This window comes from Loxodonta africana, chromosome 4 (assembly GCF_030014295.1).
Source record: "Loxodonta africana isolate mLoxAfr1 chromosome 4, mLoxAfr1.hap2, whole genome shotgun sequence".
NCBI classification, from domain to species: domain Eukaryota; kingdom Metazoa; phylum Chordata; class Mammalia; order Proboscidea; family Elephantidae; genus Loxodonta; species Loxodonta africana.
In genome coordinates this window covers 70505677-70526532 of record NC_087345.1, presented here as the reverse complement: position 1 = coordinate 70526532, position 20856 = coordinate 70505677, and the positions used below count along the sequence as shown (strand labels likewise).

The 20856-nt window shown below is 39.2% G+C and overlaps 1 protein-coding gene across 2 annotated transcripts in view; it reads left to right on the top strand.

Annotated features, from left to right (window-relative positions):
- The first annotated feature begins 465 nt into the window (after window positions 1-465).
- HELB (DNA helicase B) overlaps window positions 466-20856 on the top strand; it is a 40046-nt gene continuing 19655 nt past the window's right edge. The window contains exons 1-7 of one of the 2 annotated variants that reach the window (XM_003405584.3): window positions 466-833; window positions 2952-3359; window positions 6744-6913; window positions 7379-8248; window positions 11897-12074; window positions 13139-13280; window positions 16486-16640. In XM_003405584.3, the coding sequence (XP_003405632.1) occupies window positions 647-833; window positions 2952-3359; window positions 6744-6913; window positions 7379-8248; window positions 11897-12074; window positions 13139-13280; window positions 16486-16640 (2110 nt within the window). In that variant the 5' untranslated portion in view covers window positions 466-646. Of the gene's footprint in view, window positions 834-2951; window positions 3360-5750; window positions 6028-6743; window positions 6914-7378; window positions 8249-11896; window positions 12075-13138; window positions 13281-16485; window positions 16641-20856 lie in introns of those variants that run through there. The other variant, XM_023558525.2, reaches the window with a different exon arrangement.

Below are 20856 nucleotides of genomic sequence, written 5' to 3'. Positions count from 1 at the left end.
TGCTGTCTTCCCTAAAGATTCCAGCCTTGGAAACCCTGCGGGGCAGTTCTATTCTGTCCTAAAGGGTGCTATGAGTCCGAATCCACTCGATGGCAGATTGGTTTGGTTTCCGCGGCCCTTTTATAGTTAAGGAAACGGGCCCCAAAGCAGTCACGACTAGAAAAGTGAATCGATTGGACATTGTTCTAAGTGGATGGTGGCCGACCACCTTGCAGGATGCCAGCTACCCTTTCGCTGGGGGGCGGAGGCGGCTGTTATTTTTTCGGGTTCTCTGGCTTGTGGTCTTCTCCCCAATTTCTGTCTCCGGGGAGACGCCGTGAGCAAGCGGCTCAGCAGGCGCCACACCTCCGGCTCCCTGCCCGCCTGGCCTCCTCCCGCGTCCTGCAGTCAGTACGCCTGCGCTCCCTTGCCGCTTCGCCGGGCTCCGTCCTGTTTCCGCCCCCTTTCCTCCTCACTCCTCCTCCACTTCTAACTGGAGACTTGGGGCGGAGCTTCGCCACCGCCCCGCCCCTTCGCGCACGCTGGACGCCGCCTGGGCGGTCCCGGAAGCTGACGTTTTCCAGTCGCGAACCTGATTGGCTGATCGTGGCCGTGTTCCCCGCCCGGGTTTTCCCGATTTGTTTGTATCGACTCCGGGCAGAGGAACATGGATGGCTTAAATCAGCCCTTGCGGGAACTGCGGGGACCTCTGTGTCCGCCTAAGGACCTAGTGGAGGAAGACACTGACTATTTAAAAGAGGATATGGAGGAGGATGAAGACCCAGTGTTTGTGGACGCCGAGGAGCTCTGCAGTGGGGGCGTAAAGGCTGGTTGCCTCCCGGGTCGCCTTCCTGGTGAGGACACAGGCTTTACTCGGGGGATGGCACAGGAGGACGAGTCTAGTGTTTCCCGTCCTAGCCTTGTCCCTAGAAAGGCTCCCGGTCACTGCTAAGACTTATGTTTGGGATGGCCTAGCTGCTTGGTCCTACTTAGGGTAAAATGATAGCAGCAGTGACTTTAATTGAGCATATACTATGTGTTAAGCTTGGACTTTACCTATATAATCTCATTCAGTATTCACAATCCTTTGAGGTAGTTTTACAGACGAGGAAATAGTCATAGGGAGGCTGTATAGTCTTGTGCAAGATTAGGCAGCTGGTGGATGTCCAGCCTGTATTAACACCCAGAATCAAGGCCTTCAACTTTAAACCTATTCCGCCTGGAGTCAAATATGGGGTTGTTCTTCAGCTAGTTAGGAGAGAACACAAGGACAAATTCAACTAATTGGTCTTGACCTTGTGTAGTTTTCTGTGCTATGAAATACAGGTAGTCCTCGACTTAGGATGTATTTGAGTTACAACAAATGATTGTCTTTTTTTTTTTTTTTTACTTCTTATTGTTAGTAATATGTACTACATATAATGTTGCAATGTGTAATTCGCTAATGTTATCACTCTCATGCCAACCCCCAAAGACAAATAAAGATCAGGTTTATAAAGATAACGATAATAAAAGGCAATAATAATAAAAAAGTGAAGTATTCAACTTAAGTCAGAACAACCTGAGTAATTGTCGGCGTGGAACCCTGTAAGTTGGGAACTACCTGTATACCTGTTATATGTACATGTGACTGATATTTAAAAATTATTTTAATGTTCAGGCTAGTGCTGTCCAGTAGAGCTTCCCGTGATGATGGAAATGTTCTATAACTGCTCTGTCCAGCACCATAGCACTAGTCTCATGTAGTGGCATAGCGGTTAAGAGCTCAGCTGCTAACCAAAAGGTTGGCAATTTGAATCTACCAGCTGCTTATTGGAAACCCTATGGGGCAGTTCTACTCTGTCCTATAGAGTCGCTGTGAGTTGGAATCGAAGGCAGTGGGTTTTTAGCCTCATGCGGCTAAAAAACAAACCAAACCCATTGCCATCCAGTCAATTCCAACTCATAGCGACCCTATAGGTCTGAGTAGAACTGCCCCATAGAGTTTTCAAGGAGTGCCTGGTGTATTCGAACTGCTGACCTTTTGGTTAGCAGTTGTAGCACTTATCCGCCGTGCCACCAGGGTTTCCATGTGGCTAATGGGAACTTGAAATGTGGCTAGTGCAATTCAGGAGCTGAATTTTGAAAGTGCAGGTTTAGACAGAAAGTTTTCAAGTATCTGTGGAGTGTTCACTTGTTTATATATATATATATATATATATATATATATATATATATATATATTATTTATTTCGTTGTTGAGAATATGCACAGAAAAACTGGTATGCAAACCCATGGCTGTCGAGTCAGTTCCGACTCATAGGGTCACTATAGTTGAAATCACAACAACAACACACACCAGCAGCACACAACAGCAACAACAGCTATGTTTTAAGCAAGGTGCTTGGTGAGATAAAATGACGCAGTTCCTGTCTTAATGGACCTTACAGTCTAATAAATTAAATAGATGTTCTTAGGATAATCACAGAAGTAACTATAGTATTACTTAGTGCTTAGAACGAATGGTGCTATGAGAAGTTAGATTCATGAGATTCAGGGATGGCTTTCCTAATGAAATGACAAGCTGATGTCTGTAGTGAAATGGATGTAATGAGAACATTTAAGGTTGAAGGAACAGCTTGTGCAAAGGCCCTGTGATAGGAGGTAGTATATTTTTAGGAACTGCACGAAGGCCAATATTGGCTGAGATCAGAACAGCAGGGAGAGGATTGCCCTTAGAACAGGAGGAGCAGACATTCGCTGTGTATTGTGCTCACCTCTTGGTTTCCAAAGACAAATGAAATGCAGTACCCACTCTAGAGAGTTTCAGTGGGGTAGAGAGAAATAAACATGTAGGTGGAATAAAATGTTATACACGTCCTAATGGACATCTCTACAGGGTGCTGTGGGGAGATTAAAGAGAGTGGTGTGTGTGTGATAAAACATTGGGGAAGGAATTTTAAAATATCCTAAATTTACTTTTTTTTTTTAAGTTTTAATTTATGATGAAGACACTCAAGAGAAATGTGAAGTATTTGGACGTTTTCCATTAACGGATCCTTGGTGGCGAGTAAAGGTACAAGTGAAGCCTGTGGGAAGGAGGTATCATACTCAAGGATTTCCATCTTACTTTTTACAGTCTGATATGTCACCACCAAATCAAGAGCACATCTGTTCCCTTTTTCTTAAGGAGTGTCAGGTCTCCGATGAGTTTAAAAGTCACTTTTTAAAATGGGTAAATGAAGTATCAAGCTATAAATACCTAAACTTTGAAAATATTAGAGAAACATTAAGAGCTTTCCAAAAGGAAAATAAAAGGAAAAGTAAAAAAAAATCAGCACAGAATGAACAGGAAGAGTCAGTACCAGATCACGAGATGAGTCTTCCCCTGGAGAATACAAGTAAGTGTGATTTCACCTTTGAGTTTTAGTGTAATTGAGATACTTATCACTCTGGTATCTTGGCATAATATTCTTAAATTGGTTTGATGAACATTTGTTTATGTTGCTTTTGGAGTATGAATGTGATAATAAATGTCATGGGAAACCATGGAATGGGTATAAACGGGAATGACAAGCTCAGCTTTGTGTTTTAGGAAGATCACCATTATGCACAGCCCCACCAACCCTGTTTTAACAGAACTATCTGCCTATACCACACCTGTATAGCTGAACATGGCTGGAGAAAAGACACTACTCTGTCATTTGCTTCTAAAAGATGTACCTGAGTCTGTCAAGTGGACTCAACTGCTGTTTGCCTGGCCTCCCACAGTTCTTTAGAGTATCCTCTTCTACTCTCAGACAAATATTACACATTCCAGCTATACTTTCATTTTCACTAAGCCGCCAACTCTTATCAAGGTTACTAATGATCTTCTTCACTAAATCCAAAGGCTAATTATCAGCCCCCATCGGTGAGCAACATTTGACACAGTGAGTCGCTCCCTCCTTCTTAAAATTCTTGCCTTCCGCAACATCACTCTGTTGGTTTTTACTTGACCTCACAGGCTTCATCCATGTGTTCTAAGACTTAGTCCTTGTACCTGTTCTCTGTGTCTCCTTACTCCCAGATGATGTCCTCTAGTCACATGGCTTTGCAGACCACCTGTATGAAAAGGTGGTTTGCAGACAGCTGTAGTTTGAACCTCTCTCCTGAACTATAAATAGGAATGTCCAATTGCCTCCTCAAGCTCTCCACTAACATGGAGTTAAAATGTCCAAAGCTGAATTCCAGATTTTCTCTCCTCAGGCTTGTTTCTCTTCAGGCTTTCACCTCCTTAGAAAATGGCAGCTCTTCCTCTTATTCAGGTTAATATCCTTGGTGGTGTCTTCGACTTCTCTTTTCCCTTGTACCCCACATCCAGTCCATCTGCAAATATTGTTGACTTCACCTTTCAAGTATACCCAGAGTCCCAGAATTCTCTTCACCTTTCCCACTACGGCCCAGATGCAAACCATCATTTCCACCTAAATTTTAGCAGTTGTCTCCTGACTACTTCTTTTCAGACCCTTAAGTTTCTTCTCAGCGTGGCAGCCAGAGTAATCCTTTTAAATCATAAGTCGAATCTTGTTATCCCTCTGCTCAAAATCTTTTGGTGGCTTTCCATTGTTGTCAGAGTAAAATCTAAAGTATTAGGTTTAAAGTAAAACTATAAAGTCAAATTAAAATTCCAAGGCCCTACCTGCTCTCATTACTGTTCCCTCCCTGACCACATCTCTGATAACTTCTCCTGTTGCTCCATTTCCTTCAGCTACACTGACCTCCTCGTTCCTCGTCTACATAAAATAGTAATGCAGTCGGCGCTCCCCTGTCCCTCAGTGCTTTTTCCAATTTTAAATGGGTAAATTTTATATTACTCCATTGCACTTTTCACCAGCAGTGTAGTATCTATTTGCTATTTGTTTGATTTTCTCATTAGAATGTATAAGCTCTATGAGGGCAGGGACTTTGTGGGGTTCATAGCTGGATCATAAGTACCCTAGGACTGTACCTGAAACATAACAGGCATTCAGTAAATATGTGTTGAGTTAATGAAGGCTGGAGTGTAGGCAGTGATAAAGCACACGGTTGGAGGAATAGCTCTTCCCATTGTCACAGAGGCAAGAGAAAAGGATGGGCACAGATGCAACTAAATTTGTAAGTGGGAGAGCAGGAAATTGAGGAAATTTGAGGCAACGGCCTTTATTTCTTCTTTAAGGGATAGGTTACTGTTACTTGAGATTGATGGGGATAAGAAGGAGGGCTGAGTAGAGGGAAGTTTTAAAATAATCTCGGTGAATAATGAGTGAGGAGGGAGGGCCAGGGTGTTGGAAGGGTAGGGCATTGAGGAGGGTAGGATGTTTCAATTTAAGATTATTGCTGGAAGCAGCTCTAGGGAGGACGATTTCCATGCGCTGAGGGTCATGGGAACTGAGGAGTTCAGTTGCTGAGATCCTGGGGTCTTGGACAGGCCAGCTATATGGATGGTAAAGCCCCCTAGGTTTTGGAGCAGAGGGGAGTATGTGGCAAGGTGGAGTGAAAGAGCCTTAAGTGTTAGGAGACAGCTGACATGGAGGGAATAAACAAAAATTCTAAAAAGGAGACTAGAAGTCTGCATCCATGTAGCAGAGAGTAAACACTACATGAATTTGAATGCATCACAAATAAGTGACCTCTTTGGATTTCAGGTTCCTCATCCATAACATGAAGGGGTTGGATGAGATGACCTTTAAGGTCCTTTCAGCTCCTTTCCGGCTCTAAAATCATAGTTGTAACTATCTAACTTTTGTGTCCACCACCCATCAATCTGTCAGTCTGTGATGGCTTGCATGTTGCTGTGATACTGGAAGCTATGCTACTGATGTCTCAAATACCAGCATGGTCATCCGTGATGGACAGGTTACAGTGGAGCTTCCAGACTGAGACAAACCAGGAAGAAAGGCCTGGTGATCTGCTTCCGAAAATTAGCCAGTGAAAACCCTGTGGATCACAGTAGAATATTGTCCAATGTGGCTCTGGAAAATGAGTCTCCTAGCTTGGAAGACACTCAAAATACATGGTGGTCGTAACAATGGACTTGAGCACATCAAGGTTTGTGAAGATGGCACAGATCCAGGCAGTGTTTTGTTCTATTGTACATAAGGTTGCTGTGAGTTGGAGGCGACTTGACAGCAACTAACAACAACAACTTCCGTGTCAGTAGGAATTATTCTGAGTCTGTAAGAAAAAGTTCAGTTTAATTCTGTTTAAGAAGGCAGAGGGGAAAGGCAAGGATATGAGTAATTTATTTTGGAAAGATTTCAGTCCAAATGGTTTAAAATAATTTTTTAAAATATGGTGAATTTGTTATCTGGGCATTTATATCTATGGACATTTCATATCTTGGTTATATGAAATAAATCTGACAGTACACCACTGAATGTCTTCAATGGCAAAAGAATCATGATTACAGTTGGAAAAATGAGTATAAAAGTTACCATGTAAATGATCTTTTTTATGCTTAGCTTTAAATTGTGTATCACCGAGTAAAACATTTGGTTCTGATTATATTATAAACAAAAGGCTAAGAAGTAGTTATCCAAGCTTTTGAAGAACATAAATTTTGGTGTTAAACATAATGAGAAACCATCTCAGTGCAAAAGGAATTGTTAGAATCTGATCAATATTGTTGCTGTTTAAAGTAAATTCATTCATCTCTCTGATTTGGATTTCTTGAACTGGTTGTGCTAAATGAGAAAGTACTTCAAATCAGTTTGTCTGAGGACTCATTTTTATGTTTTCATCTGTTCTTTTTGGATATCCTGTAGTTGCGTTTACAAGTGTTATGACAGCTTTGCAATTTCCGAAAATAATGGAATTCCTTCCAGTTCTTCTGCCTCGACACTTTAAACAGCTCATAGGCTCAGGCTCTACAACGGTGTTGGAAGAGATAGAAGAGATTTTGGGTACACATCCATGGATGCTTGGATTTAGTAAAGTAAGTAGTGAGTTAGGGAGTTAATAATAAATGCCTAAAATGTAAAAAAAAAAAAAAGAAATCAAAGAATAATATAAACTATTTAGAAATGTGGAGGCAAATTCTGGAAAAAATAACTCAAAGAGTTGAAGGTGATTGCTTTTAGAAAGCATGGGGAGGGGTAAAGCAGGGAATTCTTGTATTTTGTTGTTGTTGCAGGCCTCAATATTATTTGGCTTTTGAAACTATACATGTATTGATTTGATAAATTACAATTTTAATGTAAAAATTACACATATCTCTAATCACAGTCAGTACATTTAAAGTGATGAATGAGACACATGGTTTTTTCCTCCACATTTAAGTGAAATGCATATCTCATGGGAAATAGAAAAGTTATAAAGAAAAATAGTTTTTACTGTAAGTTTAATACTATTCATCAGTAGAATTTTTTTATACAGCAATTTGAACTTTATTTCCTTAAAGATAACCTACAGAAAATTGAAGCTTTTGCGATGTGAGGCAAGTTGGACAGCCTTTTGTCAGTGCAAGCCTCTTCTCCAGTTGATGACTGACCTAGAGAAGAATGCATTGATAATCTACTCTAAACTGAAGCAGATATGTAGAGAACATGGGCACACTTGTATTGAAGAAGCTGAATTAACTTCTCAGTTGTCAGACCAAGTGTGTTTTTATGATGTGTGGCAGTCTCTGAAGTTTTTGCAGGATTCTGGTGTGGTGACATGCGAGAAAGGCTGTGTCTTTCTTTATGACCTTTACCAGGCAGAAAGAGGCATTGCCTCTTCTCTCTGCCACCTGATGATGAAACCTCCATGGGAGCTACATGTAGATGTAAAAAAGGTGCTTGCATCTCTTCATGCCCGCAAACCTGAGAATTCCGAAAGTGATGATGTATTGAATGAAAGTAAACTGGATGAGACAAGATTAGAAAATTCTGTGCACATTCCAGATACACAGGACAATAGTGATCGTAATGGTGAAAATGAACTTAATGCAGAAATAAGTGAAGTTCTCCTGGATCAGGATCAGGTGACTGCTTTGGAAATGATTTGTGCAAATGCCGTGACAGTCATAAGTGGAAAGGGTGGTTGTGGAAAGACCACAATTGTCAGCCACCTTTTTAAGCATATAGAGCAATTAGAAGAAAGAGAAGTAAAAAAAGCTTGTGAAGATTTTGAGCAAGACCAGGATGTATCTGAAGAGTGGATGACCTTTACTAAGCAAAGCCAACTAGAGGCGGGCAAGGCTATAGAAGTTTTACTTACAGCACCCACAGGGAAAGCAGCTGGCTTACTGCGACAGAAAACCGGTCTTCATGCTTATACGCTATGTCAGGTAAAACATTGACGTTTTGTTAGATAAAATATTTGCCTTAAAGACAAACTTTATTTAGAGAGTTCAAGCTTTTTTTTTTTTATTTCTTCCTGATGACAATCAATAGGTATTTACTGATTGTCTGCTGGGTCCCTGCCTTGTAGTAGATAATAGTTTAGATCTGTGCTACTCAAGACAACCAGTGCGTGAACTGTTACCAGTTTGTAATGAGAAAGGAGCTAGTGCCAGAGAGTAAATGGGTGCACTGCTTCCTTCACTGAGAAAGTCTTTTGAACAAAAAGTGTATGTTTATGAACTGAGGTGTATGTTTAGTGATGTAGTTAGTTAAACTCTGGCACAAGCTCAATTTTTCATTGGAACTGGTTATAAACATGTCTTAGTCCACAGACCACACCTTGAGTAGCATTGGAGATTGAAGAAAAAGGTTTGTGCCTTTTAGAATGAAGGCTTATTGAGAGTGAGGGCTTTGTTGATCTGGTTTCATTCTTCATGTCCTCCTCCTTAAAACATTGCCTTGTAAATAGTAGACACTTAACAAAAATTTCAGGTGAATCATATGCTTGAACAAATAGTTTGGCCATAATTCAGAGTCATGGAGATTGAGACTTGTAAAGGGTTGGAGCAGTTCCTTTAGCCCTGACCTTTATAGACCTTTATAGATAAAGACCTTTATAGACCTTGTGGTTGGAAGATTTACCAAGGATGTAATAACGGAATTGGACTTCAGAGGACCGTAGGCTCCGGTGAGGAGAACATTTTATTTAGGGGAAAGGCCTTAACAGAGGCTTTGAGTAGAATGATGGTAGGGCATATAAAGGTTTGGAGGTGACTCCTTTGATGGGAACGAAGGCCTCGTATTGCAGAATAATGGACATTTTAACTTTGCTTAGACAGGGAATTTGAGCTTTAAAGTTTGTAAAGTATTTTGACAATATCTCATTAAACCTTTGCCAATCCTGTGACGTGGGTAAGTGATGTTATTTCCATTTTTATAGAAGAGCAGGCTGAAGTTTGGGGTGTTAAACTACTTGCCCAGAATCTCAATTAAGGAACTAGGATGCTGTCATGGATTGAATTGTGTTCCCCCAAAATGTGTGTCAGCTTGGCTAGGCCATGGTTGCTAGTATTGTGTGATCTGATATGATTATCTCTGTGTTATAAATTCTAACCTCTATGATGTTAATGAGGCAAAATTAGAGACAATTATGTTAACAAGGCAGGATATAATCTACAGGATTAGGTTGTATCTTGAGTCAGTCTCTTTTGAGAGATAAAAGAGAGAAGTGAGCAGAAAGAAGGACCTCATTACCACCAAGTAAGGAGAACCAGAACTTGAGGTCCTTGTGCTGAGAAGCTCCTAGGCTAGGGGAAGATTAATGACAAGGACCTTTTTCCAGAGCTGACAGAGAGCGAAAACCTTCCCCTAGAGCTGGCACCCCGAATTTGGACTTTCAGCCTCCTAAACTGAGAGAGAATAAACTTCTGTTTATTAAAACTATCCACTGGTGGTATTTCTGTTATAGCAGCACTAGATAACTAAGACAGATGCTGATTCAGATTTCTGACCTCTTGTTACTCTTTCCATGTGCTATAATTTCCTTATTTATTATGGACCTTGAACTCCTAACAAAGAATTTGAAACTTGATTTATAAGGGAGCAGTTTATGTTTCTGAGGAGGAGAGTAAAATGAAGAAAGCAACTTTAAGGAAGATTGCATAGAATCAGAACAAGAAGCCGCCTCAGAAATCGTCTTGGCCATTACCTTCGTTTGTTAGATGAGTGAATGGGGGCATAGAGAAGCTCAGTGACTTGTCCATATAGCTCACTGGCGACAGTCTTCTGATCAGTTCATGGTTTTTGCACTATGCCTTCATGCCTGATTAGTCTGCAGGATTGAATTAGAAGGGGAGAGACCAGACAAGGATCATTACTAAGTTTTACTTCACGTACCTATTCTGACCAATTGATAGTATCTTAATATTTGCTTGAGATCCTGGGAGAACATTTCTTAAGCCACATTTAGGCTCAGGAGAGAGTGCTAGGGAATATGAAAAGGACTGGGGTGGTGCTTATGCAACTTATTTATCTTCCTTGGGCTAAGTTTGCCATTGTTTTTGTTGTGTGCCATTGAGTTGATCGCAATTCATAGCAACCCATGTGCCAAGGCGGAACAGCCCCTTAGGGTTTCCTGGGACGTAATCTCTATGGGAGCAGATTGCCATGTTTTTTCTCCCATGGAGAGGCTGGTAGGTTCTAACCACCGACCTTTGGTTAGCAGCCTAACACTTAGCAGGGCTCCTTAAGTTTGCTATTAGCAAATAAAAAAATACGAATAATTTTTTAGTGTATGTCCCAAAGATTGCATGGGGCATACTTATACTAACAGTTATTTGTTCTTTATCTGCAAATTCATTTTAACTGGGTGTCTTGTATTTTACCTGGCCATCTTGTCTTGGGCTAGTGTGTAACACAACCTGGCTATCAGGCTGTTGGGATGATTTAGGTCCTCATAGAAGAGGCCTATATTGAGTTGGTAGCAGTAGAAACGTAGTGAAAAGTGTCCATCAGTCACGCCTAAGATAACTAATTGAATATATAAAATAAAAGAAAGGCAACAATCAAAAGTGATTCCAAACTGTTCTACTGTGAGCCAAGGTCACTGAGAGAATGGGGGGTTTTGTTGAAGGGAATCAGTGCATTTGGGTGAGAAATATGAAGGCTTTATTTATAGACACGTTGAATTTAGTTTCAGTAAAATAAAGATATGTTATCATTTGTATATGCATATATATCCACACTCACAATGCAGAAACATTTCTGGAATGATGTATACCAAAATGGTCTCTGGTTGTAATTTTGTAAACAATTTTTTTTCCTCATCCATATTTTTTAAACAGTGATATTACCTCTGGAATAAATAGTTTTGTTGCATGTTTCATTATTGTCGGTGGTAGTGGTTTTTGGGGAGATGAAGAAGTTTAGAATACTAGAAAGAGAAAATAGTATTTTCTTAGTTAGGTTGGGAAGGCAGCCCTTTATTCCTAGAATGGAGTAATCAAATTGGGAGAGGAAGAGAGCTTAAGTGATTGGGGTATCTCAAGAGGCCAGGGTTTATTTGGAAAAGAAAAGGAGGTTTTCTCTGGTCAAGAGTGATGAGAGCAATAGATCAGCACTCTGTGTGAAGCTTGTGAAATTAAACATACTAAGTACTCATGGAAGGAGCTCTGGTGGCACAGTGGTTAAGCACTCAGCTGCTATCTAAAAGGTCTGTGGTTTAAACCCACCAGCTGCTCCGCGGTAGAAAGATGAGGCAGTCTGCTTCCGTAAAGATTACAGCCTTGAAAACCCTATGGGGCAGATCTGCCCAGTCCTTTGGGTCGCAATGAGTTGGAATCGACTCCATGGCACACAACAACGACAAAGTACTCATTAGGAAGCAGTTTTAACTATTTGATTAAAAAAACATTTGATCTATCTTTTCTGCATATTCATCACTATAACTTTGTGTTGTCTATTTCTTTAGTCTTTTCCCTGTTTGTCTCTCCCCCGCCGCCCACATTTAAGATTTTTATTTTAAAATAACATGCTGTTAAAATTTTTTGTACAAATTTTTTAAACCTGAATTTAGAAATATACTTTGCTTTTAGGTCAATTACAGCTTCTACTTATGGAAGAAAAATAAGATGACAAAGAACAAACCATGGAAATTTTCTTCAATTCGAGTTCTGGTTGTGGATGAAGGGAGTTTGGTATCTGTAAGAATCTTCAAATCGGTTTTAAATATATTGTGTGAGCACTCCAAACTTTCTAAGCTGATTGTTCTTGGTAAGTTAAAATGTCTTTAGAATTCTGATGTTTAGTTCAAAGCACCGTTGTTAGTAGGTCCTTTGTACCGTTTTAAAGGCAGGAAGCGATTTCTCAAAGCTACACTGAGTTAGTTCTGACCACTCTTCTAACGTGCTCAGGTGGGTCTTTGTTTTGGCCAGGCTAGGATGTGAATGAAGAACAGTTGTAAGGGGTTACAGAGTCAGAGGAAATCAGGGAGCAGATCATTTGGAAACTGTAAGAAGTCTGAATTAAAGACCATTTGAAAGTAATTTTATTATTCTAAGCTAATAACTCAAATTAGACCTCATCGGTCTCTTAAATTCCTTCCAAGTCTGATGAGATTTGGGTAGTAGTGATCTGTGTAGGCTATATGATTTAATGGAGAAGAAACAAAATTTTGAGAATCAAATCATATATAAACAATATTTTTAAGTATTGAGGATATTTTATAAGCAGCTGACTCCATTAATGGCTTAAACATTCTCCTAGCTGCAACTCAGTGAATATTTTTCTTATCTCTAGGGTTTTTCTTTTTTTTAAAGCGAAAGATTTTTAACAGAAAAAACAGAATTATGTTACTGGAATTTATTCATTATCTAATACATTTGGTTTGTTTATTTTATACCATATATGTTTATATTATGTGTTTGAGGTCATAGATTGTTCCATGTTCAGTAAGGTACTGAGCAAGAACGAACAAGTGACTAAATACTATATATCTAAGGCCTGTTTTTTAAAATGTCAGCTAAAAGATGGGCCCCTACACAGTTCATCTGTTGTAATAATATGTAAGAAGTTCAGTTTAGATTTTGTACCTTATTGTTTTTTACTGTTTTCATATCTAATACTGTTTAATTTGAATGTTATTTTTGTTAAATATTTTTAAAGATTTATATTCTTAAGTAAATTTAAGTGAAAAATTTTCTGGCTATTTTTCTCTGTTAGGTAAGTCATTGTAATTATAGCATATATCTGTGGGAGAAATAAAAATAATTTTTGAATTTCAGGTTCCCAGTTCCTAAAACCTACTGTAACTATTTTTTTTTCCTTCTCTCTTTTAGGTGATATTAGACAGTTACCCAGCATTGAGCCTGGTAACTTGCTGAAAGATCTTTTTGAGACTCTTAAATCAAGAAATTGTGCTGTTGAGCTAAAGACAAACCATAGAGCAGAATCTCAGCTGATTGTGGATAATGCTACAAGGTATGACATAACTAAGTTTTGAGTTTTCTCTCTGTTATATTAGAAATAAAAAGCATATACATATGTGTATATTAGCTTTTTATTAGGGCAATTCAGGGCAATACATTTACTATAACCTTTTAGCAAACCTATTCTGTCCTTCAGGTATGTAGCTTTTGCTCAACATTTAGAAAAACAGTTATTTTCTGTTATTGGTTCAGCATAAATAATTATTGAAATTCAGGATGGATTTTTTCTGATTTAAAATGTATATGTCTGTATATATGGGGAGGGCTATGAGGAGCAACAGCTTAATTGGTACAGGCTTTCCTTTTGGTGTGATGAAAATGTTTTGGACCTGGATTAGGTAGATGCTGTGGTTGCACCGACAACATTGTGAATGTGCCAAAATGCCACTGAATTGTTTAAAGTGGTTAATTTTATGTTGTGTGAATTTTACCTCAATCAAAAGACAGTATGTATAAAATAAGTTAAAGTTGTGTCAAATTTAGAGACTATGAAATAAGGCCAAGGGGAGCAAAGACTTGGTAAATAACCCAAAAAAAAAAACAAACAAAAAAAACCCAAACCTGTTGCCATTGAGTCGATTCCAACTCTTAGTGACTCTATAGGACAGAGTAGAACTGCCCCATAGAGTTTCTAAGTCTGTACATCTTTGTGGAAGCAGACTGCTACATCTTTCTCCCACAGAGTGGCCGGTTGATTCAAACCATTGACCTCGTTAGCAATTGAGTGCTTTAATCTCTGCCCCACCAGGGCTCCTTACTTGGAAATTAGTTCTCTCGAATTCAAGGGAGAATTGGGGAAGAAATTTTTTCTGATTTCTGGGGGGAAAAGCCCAAAGCAAAAAAATTAAATGTGCCATTTCACTCCTTGATGAATCCTCATGGCACTCATGGCTTATCACTCCTGTTAAAGCAGAACAGACTCCTTCTCTTCCCTTAGTCTTAGCATAAGCCTTTGGAGTGAGCCTCTGTGGGTTTAGGACTTTGGTTTCTCCATAGGTCATATGGCAGAAAATCACAGTTATTCCTATTTTTTGACATTTCTTTTAATATTAAAACCTATAGATATAGCAGGACCTCAGAATACTAAAAGACTGTTCTGTGCATTGGACAAAAATTTAGCTTTGTTTTTGACTGTGTGTGTGTGTGTGTGTGTGTGTATATATTTGGTGCTTGGACAGCTCCTTGACTGGATGTCAGCAGAAGCTAGAACATTCAAAACCTACTTTCCCTATACAGACAGAGTAGAGGAAGAATTGGAAGGCACAGGGTAGTTTGTGTGGGCTCTTATTACATCATTAAGAATAATGGAGTTGGATGTATAATATTCTCTTCCTGTTACCCTTCTGCACCTACCTAAAAAGACCACTTTATTTTTGGGATGTTGGTAGATGATTGGATTATTTTAAAGTCCAAAAAACTTGGGAGAATCTAGAGCACATTAGATTTCTTAGAACCCAGTTTTGTCTGAGACCCAGGAATTCCTTTTAGTAATCCTTTCAGTATCATTTGGGCTAGCTGTGCTGCTTTCTACCTTTTTTCTTAATCATTACCGCCAAATATGTATTGACTGTGAAGGATCTCTGTGATATACAGGGGAAAAGCATCTAGAGATAGAAGTAAGGTATATGTCTTGAGTCAGAAGCAAAACAGCAAATCCATGATGGTTCTCAGGACCCCCCAAATTAAATCTGAGACATTTCCAGCAGTTACCACACTGCCTTTTTCCGTACCCTATCCGTCCTTTCAATCCTTATTTAGGAAGAAGTGACAACGACACAGTAGTTTACCACCACCTCACCTCTGATAACCAGGAAACCTTGGTGTCATAGTGGTTAAGAACTACAGCTGCTAACCAAAAGGTTGGCAGTTCGAATCCTTGGAAACCATATGGGACAGTTTTACTCTGTCCTGTAGGATCACTATGAGTCAGAATTGACTCAATGGCAATGGGTTTGAATTTTTTTTTTTTTTTGGTTTGATAACCAGGTTGTTGTTAGGTAGGTTCAGGGAACCATTCTTCTCCCAAGTATCCAAGGAAAAGCTTTATTAAGACAAGGCATCTGTGCCTTACTCTATTTTTTTGATACGACTAGCGAGTCTTAGAAAGTACAAGAACAAGAGAAGGATGAGGTGGAAATAGCAGCAAAGAGAAGATGTGGATACTTCGTTCAGCTGGGGAAGTGGAGTCATATATATGATGCATGCAGAAAAAAGGAGAAAATAAAGATTATGATGTAAACACATGGAAAAGCTCCGAGAGTCCAAATTAAGTAGAAAGGGATATGGAGCCAAATGGGCCTAGATTTGCCTTTGAGATCCCCTGCTTTCTACCTCTGTGGCCTTGGACAACATGATAAAGTTGGCTGAGCCTCATATTCCTCACCTGTGAAATGAGGGTAGTACCTACTGTTATGGGTTTTGAGGTCTGGTGATAAGTAGGCCAAGTTATGAGAATGGTGCTCATAAATTTTCTGATAATTTTTTTAAATAGTCTTCATTTTTAGAACACTTTCAGGTTTACAGAAAAATTGTTAAAAAAAAAAAAAACTATAGGTTCTCATATACCTCCATCCCCCTGCACACTGTTTCTTCTATCATTAGCATCTTGCATTTCTATGTACATTTGTTACACCTGAAGAGCCAGTATTGGTACATTATTAATATTAAAGTCCATAGTTTACATTACAGTTCACTCTTTGTGCTGTGCAAGCCATTAATGAGCTTGGCTGCTAAACTGAAAGGTTGGAGATTTGAGTCCACCCAGAGGCATCTTGGAAAAAGGGCCTGGTGATCTGCTTCTGCAAAATCAACCATGGAAGTTTCTTTTGGTGTACAGGCCTGCTCTGATGTACGTGAGATCACCAGGAGTTGGAGTCGACTCAGTAGCAACTATTTTGTTTCTTTCTGTTGTACAACCCCAGTGGGTTTTGAAGGTGATTTTTTTCTGATGCTTTTCCTAACTTTTAATTTGCTAGGGGAAGAGGATTGATTGTTAAATGTAGTATCATAGTATATAGTCTTGCTAATTCTCATTATAAAACTCATTTACTATTTATAGTGCGTATCCAGGTGGCCTTTTCTCCTTATTTAGTATTTATTAACAGATATAAATTATCGTGATGCAGTTTGCTCTGATCATATGTGAAGACACAGTTTTGAATGGTATTCTTTGTGTATATGTTTTATGTTTATTCAAGAATCTCAAGATGCCAATTTCCAAAATTTGATGCAGAATTAAATATATCTGATAACCTAATGCTCCCCATCTCAATTCAAGATAAGACATTTATTTTTGTCCGACTTCCAGAAGAGGATGCTGGTTCTCAGTCATCTAAAAGTGATCATCACCCTTGTAAGTGTAAACTCTTAAGATATAGAAGGTTAAACTATCTCAGTTTTGTCATACAGTTTCTAAATGACTAGTTAACAATTTTATTTTACTGTGAAGATAAATATCGCTAATAAAAAATAAGGCACTGAAAATAAATAAACTAATTTATAAATCATCAGAATCAGATTACCCTAGAATTTTGTGAATAAGTGGCATGTAGTAGGGCTCAGTAAATACTTGTTGAGTGAATAAATAGATGTAGGTGATTTCATTTAAAATAAAGCAACACTCCACTGATTCAAGGTCATTCAGGAGAAAGCGTGTCTGAACTAATAGTTTTTTTTTTTTTTTAACAGCAATTTGAAAAGCAAATACATTTGTTATTTTGAGTACATTTATGAGAAGTTATGGCTATCAAAGCATTGCCTTGTATTTCTGGGTCTCACAAGTTTTCTGCCTGTGAAAAGGTGCAGCCTTACCTCTTTTCCATCACTCGTTTTAGTGGAAAATACTTGTGTTTTCCTTCTCTGACAGGTTTCTGCCTTACACAGGTTCCAGCTTTTGCAGGTTTTACTGTAGCTATGTTTTATAGAATGGGCAAGCATTGCTTTAACTATGGGTGCTAAGATGACAAGATGACAGAGCCTAGAAAGAGCATGGGGTAGGGAATTTTCTCCCTTTTGTGTATGACCTGTGTCGTGTCACCTAACCACTTGTAAAATGGTACTTGTAATGACACTGCCTTGTGGAGGACTGTGAGGATTCATCAATTATGAGGCAGTACATGTTGGAAACCCTGGTGGTGTAGTGGTTAAGAGCTACAGCTGCTAACCAAAAGGTCAGCAGTTCGAATCCACCAGGCACTCCGTGGAAACGCTATGGGGCAGTTCTACTCTGTCCCATAGGGTTGTCATGAGTCAGAATTGACTTGATGGCAATAGGTTTTGGTTTTTTTGGTTATATGCATGTTAGTTTTTTTGTGAATAATTGATTTTTTTAATTACCTATTACAAATTTATTTAAATAGATTAAACCTCTGTTTATCCTTATTTGTATTATATATTTACTCAGCAAACATTTTTTATAATGCAATGATTTACCCAAAATTAGTAAAGATTGAGGAGCCCTGGTGTGGTGGTGGTTAGGTACTCGGCTGCTAACCGAAAGGCTGGTGATTCGAACCTACCAGCTGCTCCACAGGGGAAAGATGTGGCAGTCTCCTTCCATAAAAGTTACAGCCTTGGAAACCCTGTGGGGCAGTTCTACTCTGTCCTGTAGGGTCACTATGCGTTAGAGTTGACTCAGTGGCAACGAGTTTGATTTTTTTTTTAATGGTTATTATTGAGGATTTATTGTAGTTGCCACAGTTTTCAAGGGTATATCCTTCGCACTTACTATGTTCAACTCTGAATGTGAAATTACATCATCTGTAAGTCATCTTTGTCTGTCTTTTCCTGCTTTGTGTATACCATTGATCTCACTTCCCTTCACTTAATGTTTAGTTACAGGGTAAAATATTATTTTAATACATGGAATCCTGTAGTACATATAATATTCCATAACATGCCTTTTTGTCTTTTTTTGATTTTAGAAATAATTTATACTCATTAAAAAAAGTCAAACAATACAGAAACATTTAAAGTAAAAATTAGTATTCCCCCATAATCTTTCTCTCCCCTTTCCTCCAAAGACAACCCCATAAAGATCATATACGTAGTAAGCTCAGCGCTTGCTTGGTGTTTATCCTGTTAAACCTTACTATATGCATATCATACATATTATTTATTTAGTTTTATATAAATTGGGTTGTAATCTACCTATTGTTTTATGGCTTTTTAATGGAGTATATCATGAATAATTAATAGCTAATATGTTTTCTCACAACAGCCTAGTTAATAGTAGGTACTGTTATAGATGACAAGTCCCTGTAGGAGGACAAAGGGTAATGCTCTAACCCAAAGGCTGGCCATTTGAGTCTACACAGAGATGCTTCAGAAGAAAGGCCTGGCGATTTCCTTCTGAAAAATTAGCCACTGAAAACTCTATGGAGCCCAGTTCTACTCTGCCACACGTGGGGCTGCCATTAGTCGGAGTTGACTTGACGGCAACTGGTTTATTATAGATAAAGAAAAGAGACTTAGATGGTTAAGTATCTCTCCTTCCTTGTCACTTCATTTAGATCTACCTAAAATATTTTTACAGTTTTATTTCTGGCCAGACCAAACCTTCTGCCATCGAGTTGATTCCGACTCATGACTACCCTATAGGACAGAGTAGAACTACCGCATTGGGTTTCCAAGGAGCAGCTGGTGGATTCAAACTGCCGACCTTTTGGTTAGCGACCATACAGCCATAGTTCTTTATTTATTTTAATTGTGCTTTTGATGAAAGTTTACAGCTCGAGTTAATTTCTCATTCAAAAATTGATACACATTTTTTGTGAAATTGGTTGCATTGCCCACGATGTGACAGCATGCTTCCCTTTTCTCACCCGGGTTCCCTATGTTCATTCATCCAGTTCTTGTCCTTCCTGCCTCCTCATCCTGCTTTTGGCCAAGAGTTGCTCATTTGGTCTCGTGTATTTGGTTGACGTAAGAAGCACGTTTCTCACGTGTATTATTTTTTGTTTTAGAGGCCTTTCAAATCTTTGTCTGAAAAGTGGGCTTCTGGAATGCTTTCAGTTCTGGGTTAGCAGAGTGTCTGGGAGACGTGGTTTCAGGGGTTCCTTCAGTCTCTGTCAGACCATTAAGTCTGGTCTTTTTACATGAATTTGAATTCTGTTCTACATTTTTCTCCTGCTCTGTCTGGGACTCTCTGTTGTGTTCCCTGTCAGGGAGGTCATTGGTGGTAGCCAGGCACCATCTAGTTCTTCTGGTCTCAGGCTGGTGGAGTCTCTGGTTCATGTGGTCCTTTAGTCCTTTGGGGTAGTCCTTTCCTTGTGTCTTTGGTTTTCTTTATCCTCCTTTTCTCTAGGTGGGATGAGACCAGTAGATGTATCCTAGATGGCCACTCACAAGCTTTAAGACCCCAGATACTACTTACCAAAGTGGGATGTAGAACATTTTCTTTATAAACTGTGTTATGCCAGTTGACCTAGCTGTCCCCTGAGAGCAGACATAGTTCTTAACTACTATGCCACCAAGGAAAAAAAAGTTGTTCACTTCAGAATGGAGGCAGAGCTTAGGTGGTGCTGTTTTTCTATCTTAACTAAAAATTTTAACTGGAAAATTTGTCTGTTTTTTAAAATAATTGAATAAATATCCCTTAGAGAGGCATTTAAGCACTCAGCTGCTAACCAAAAGGTCAGCAGTTCGAACCCACCAGCTGCTCCATGGGAGAAAGATGTGGCAGCCTGCTCCTGTAAAGATTACAGTCTTGGAAACACTATGCGGCAGTTCTGCTCTTTCCTATAGGTTTGCTATGAATCGGAATCAACTCAATGGCAGTGAGTTTGGTTTGGGTTAGAGAGGCATATAATATTTTTTTGTTAATAACTAAGTTCTTGAGTAAATTACACCCATTATGAAAAAGGTCATGTACCTAAGCCAAGATTCATGGCTTGGCTAGAATTTCATTGATGTTAAAATGTGAAAAAAAATATATATCTTAGAATCAGTGAAAGGTAGTGTATGTATTGATCTGAAAAGCCCTGTGAGATGTGGAGAGATTAAAATAAATAAAGCAAGGTACAGAACACAGGGTCCTGTGTGTACTAAAAAAAAAGAATTTGCAGGAGACCTTTGGAAATTCCTGCTCTGGCAGGGCTTGAGAGGAGTGAATTGTGTCTTAGCTCTTTTCCGTATGGTAATTGTCTGGAAAACGAAGGGCCCAAGAGCAACTAATTGAGGCTTCCTAGAGGAGGGCATCACAGGCTGCAGCTTTTTCATTCCCCTTAATTCATCTGCTGCTAGGGGAAGGCACAAAAGCCTGGAAGGTTTGTGCCCAAGTTTTTATATTTTCTCTCTTTCTTGAGAAATGTTTGTGGTTTGTAATATCGCTAAGAGAGAGTAGAGAAAGCCAGCTTCTCAGTGCTTCAACCAGATAGGAAAAGTTATAAGAACATGTCATCGTTGTCCATCATCTGGGCTGTTGAAGAGGGAGGCAGGCCACCTTAACCCATTTGGACAATGACTTTTACTTCCATAAGCCTTAGTTTTCACATTGGTAACATGATGACATGGTGAGGGTTAAACCATTTGGAGTCCCCGGGTGGTGCAAACGCTAATATCCTCGGTTG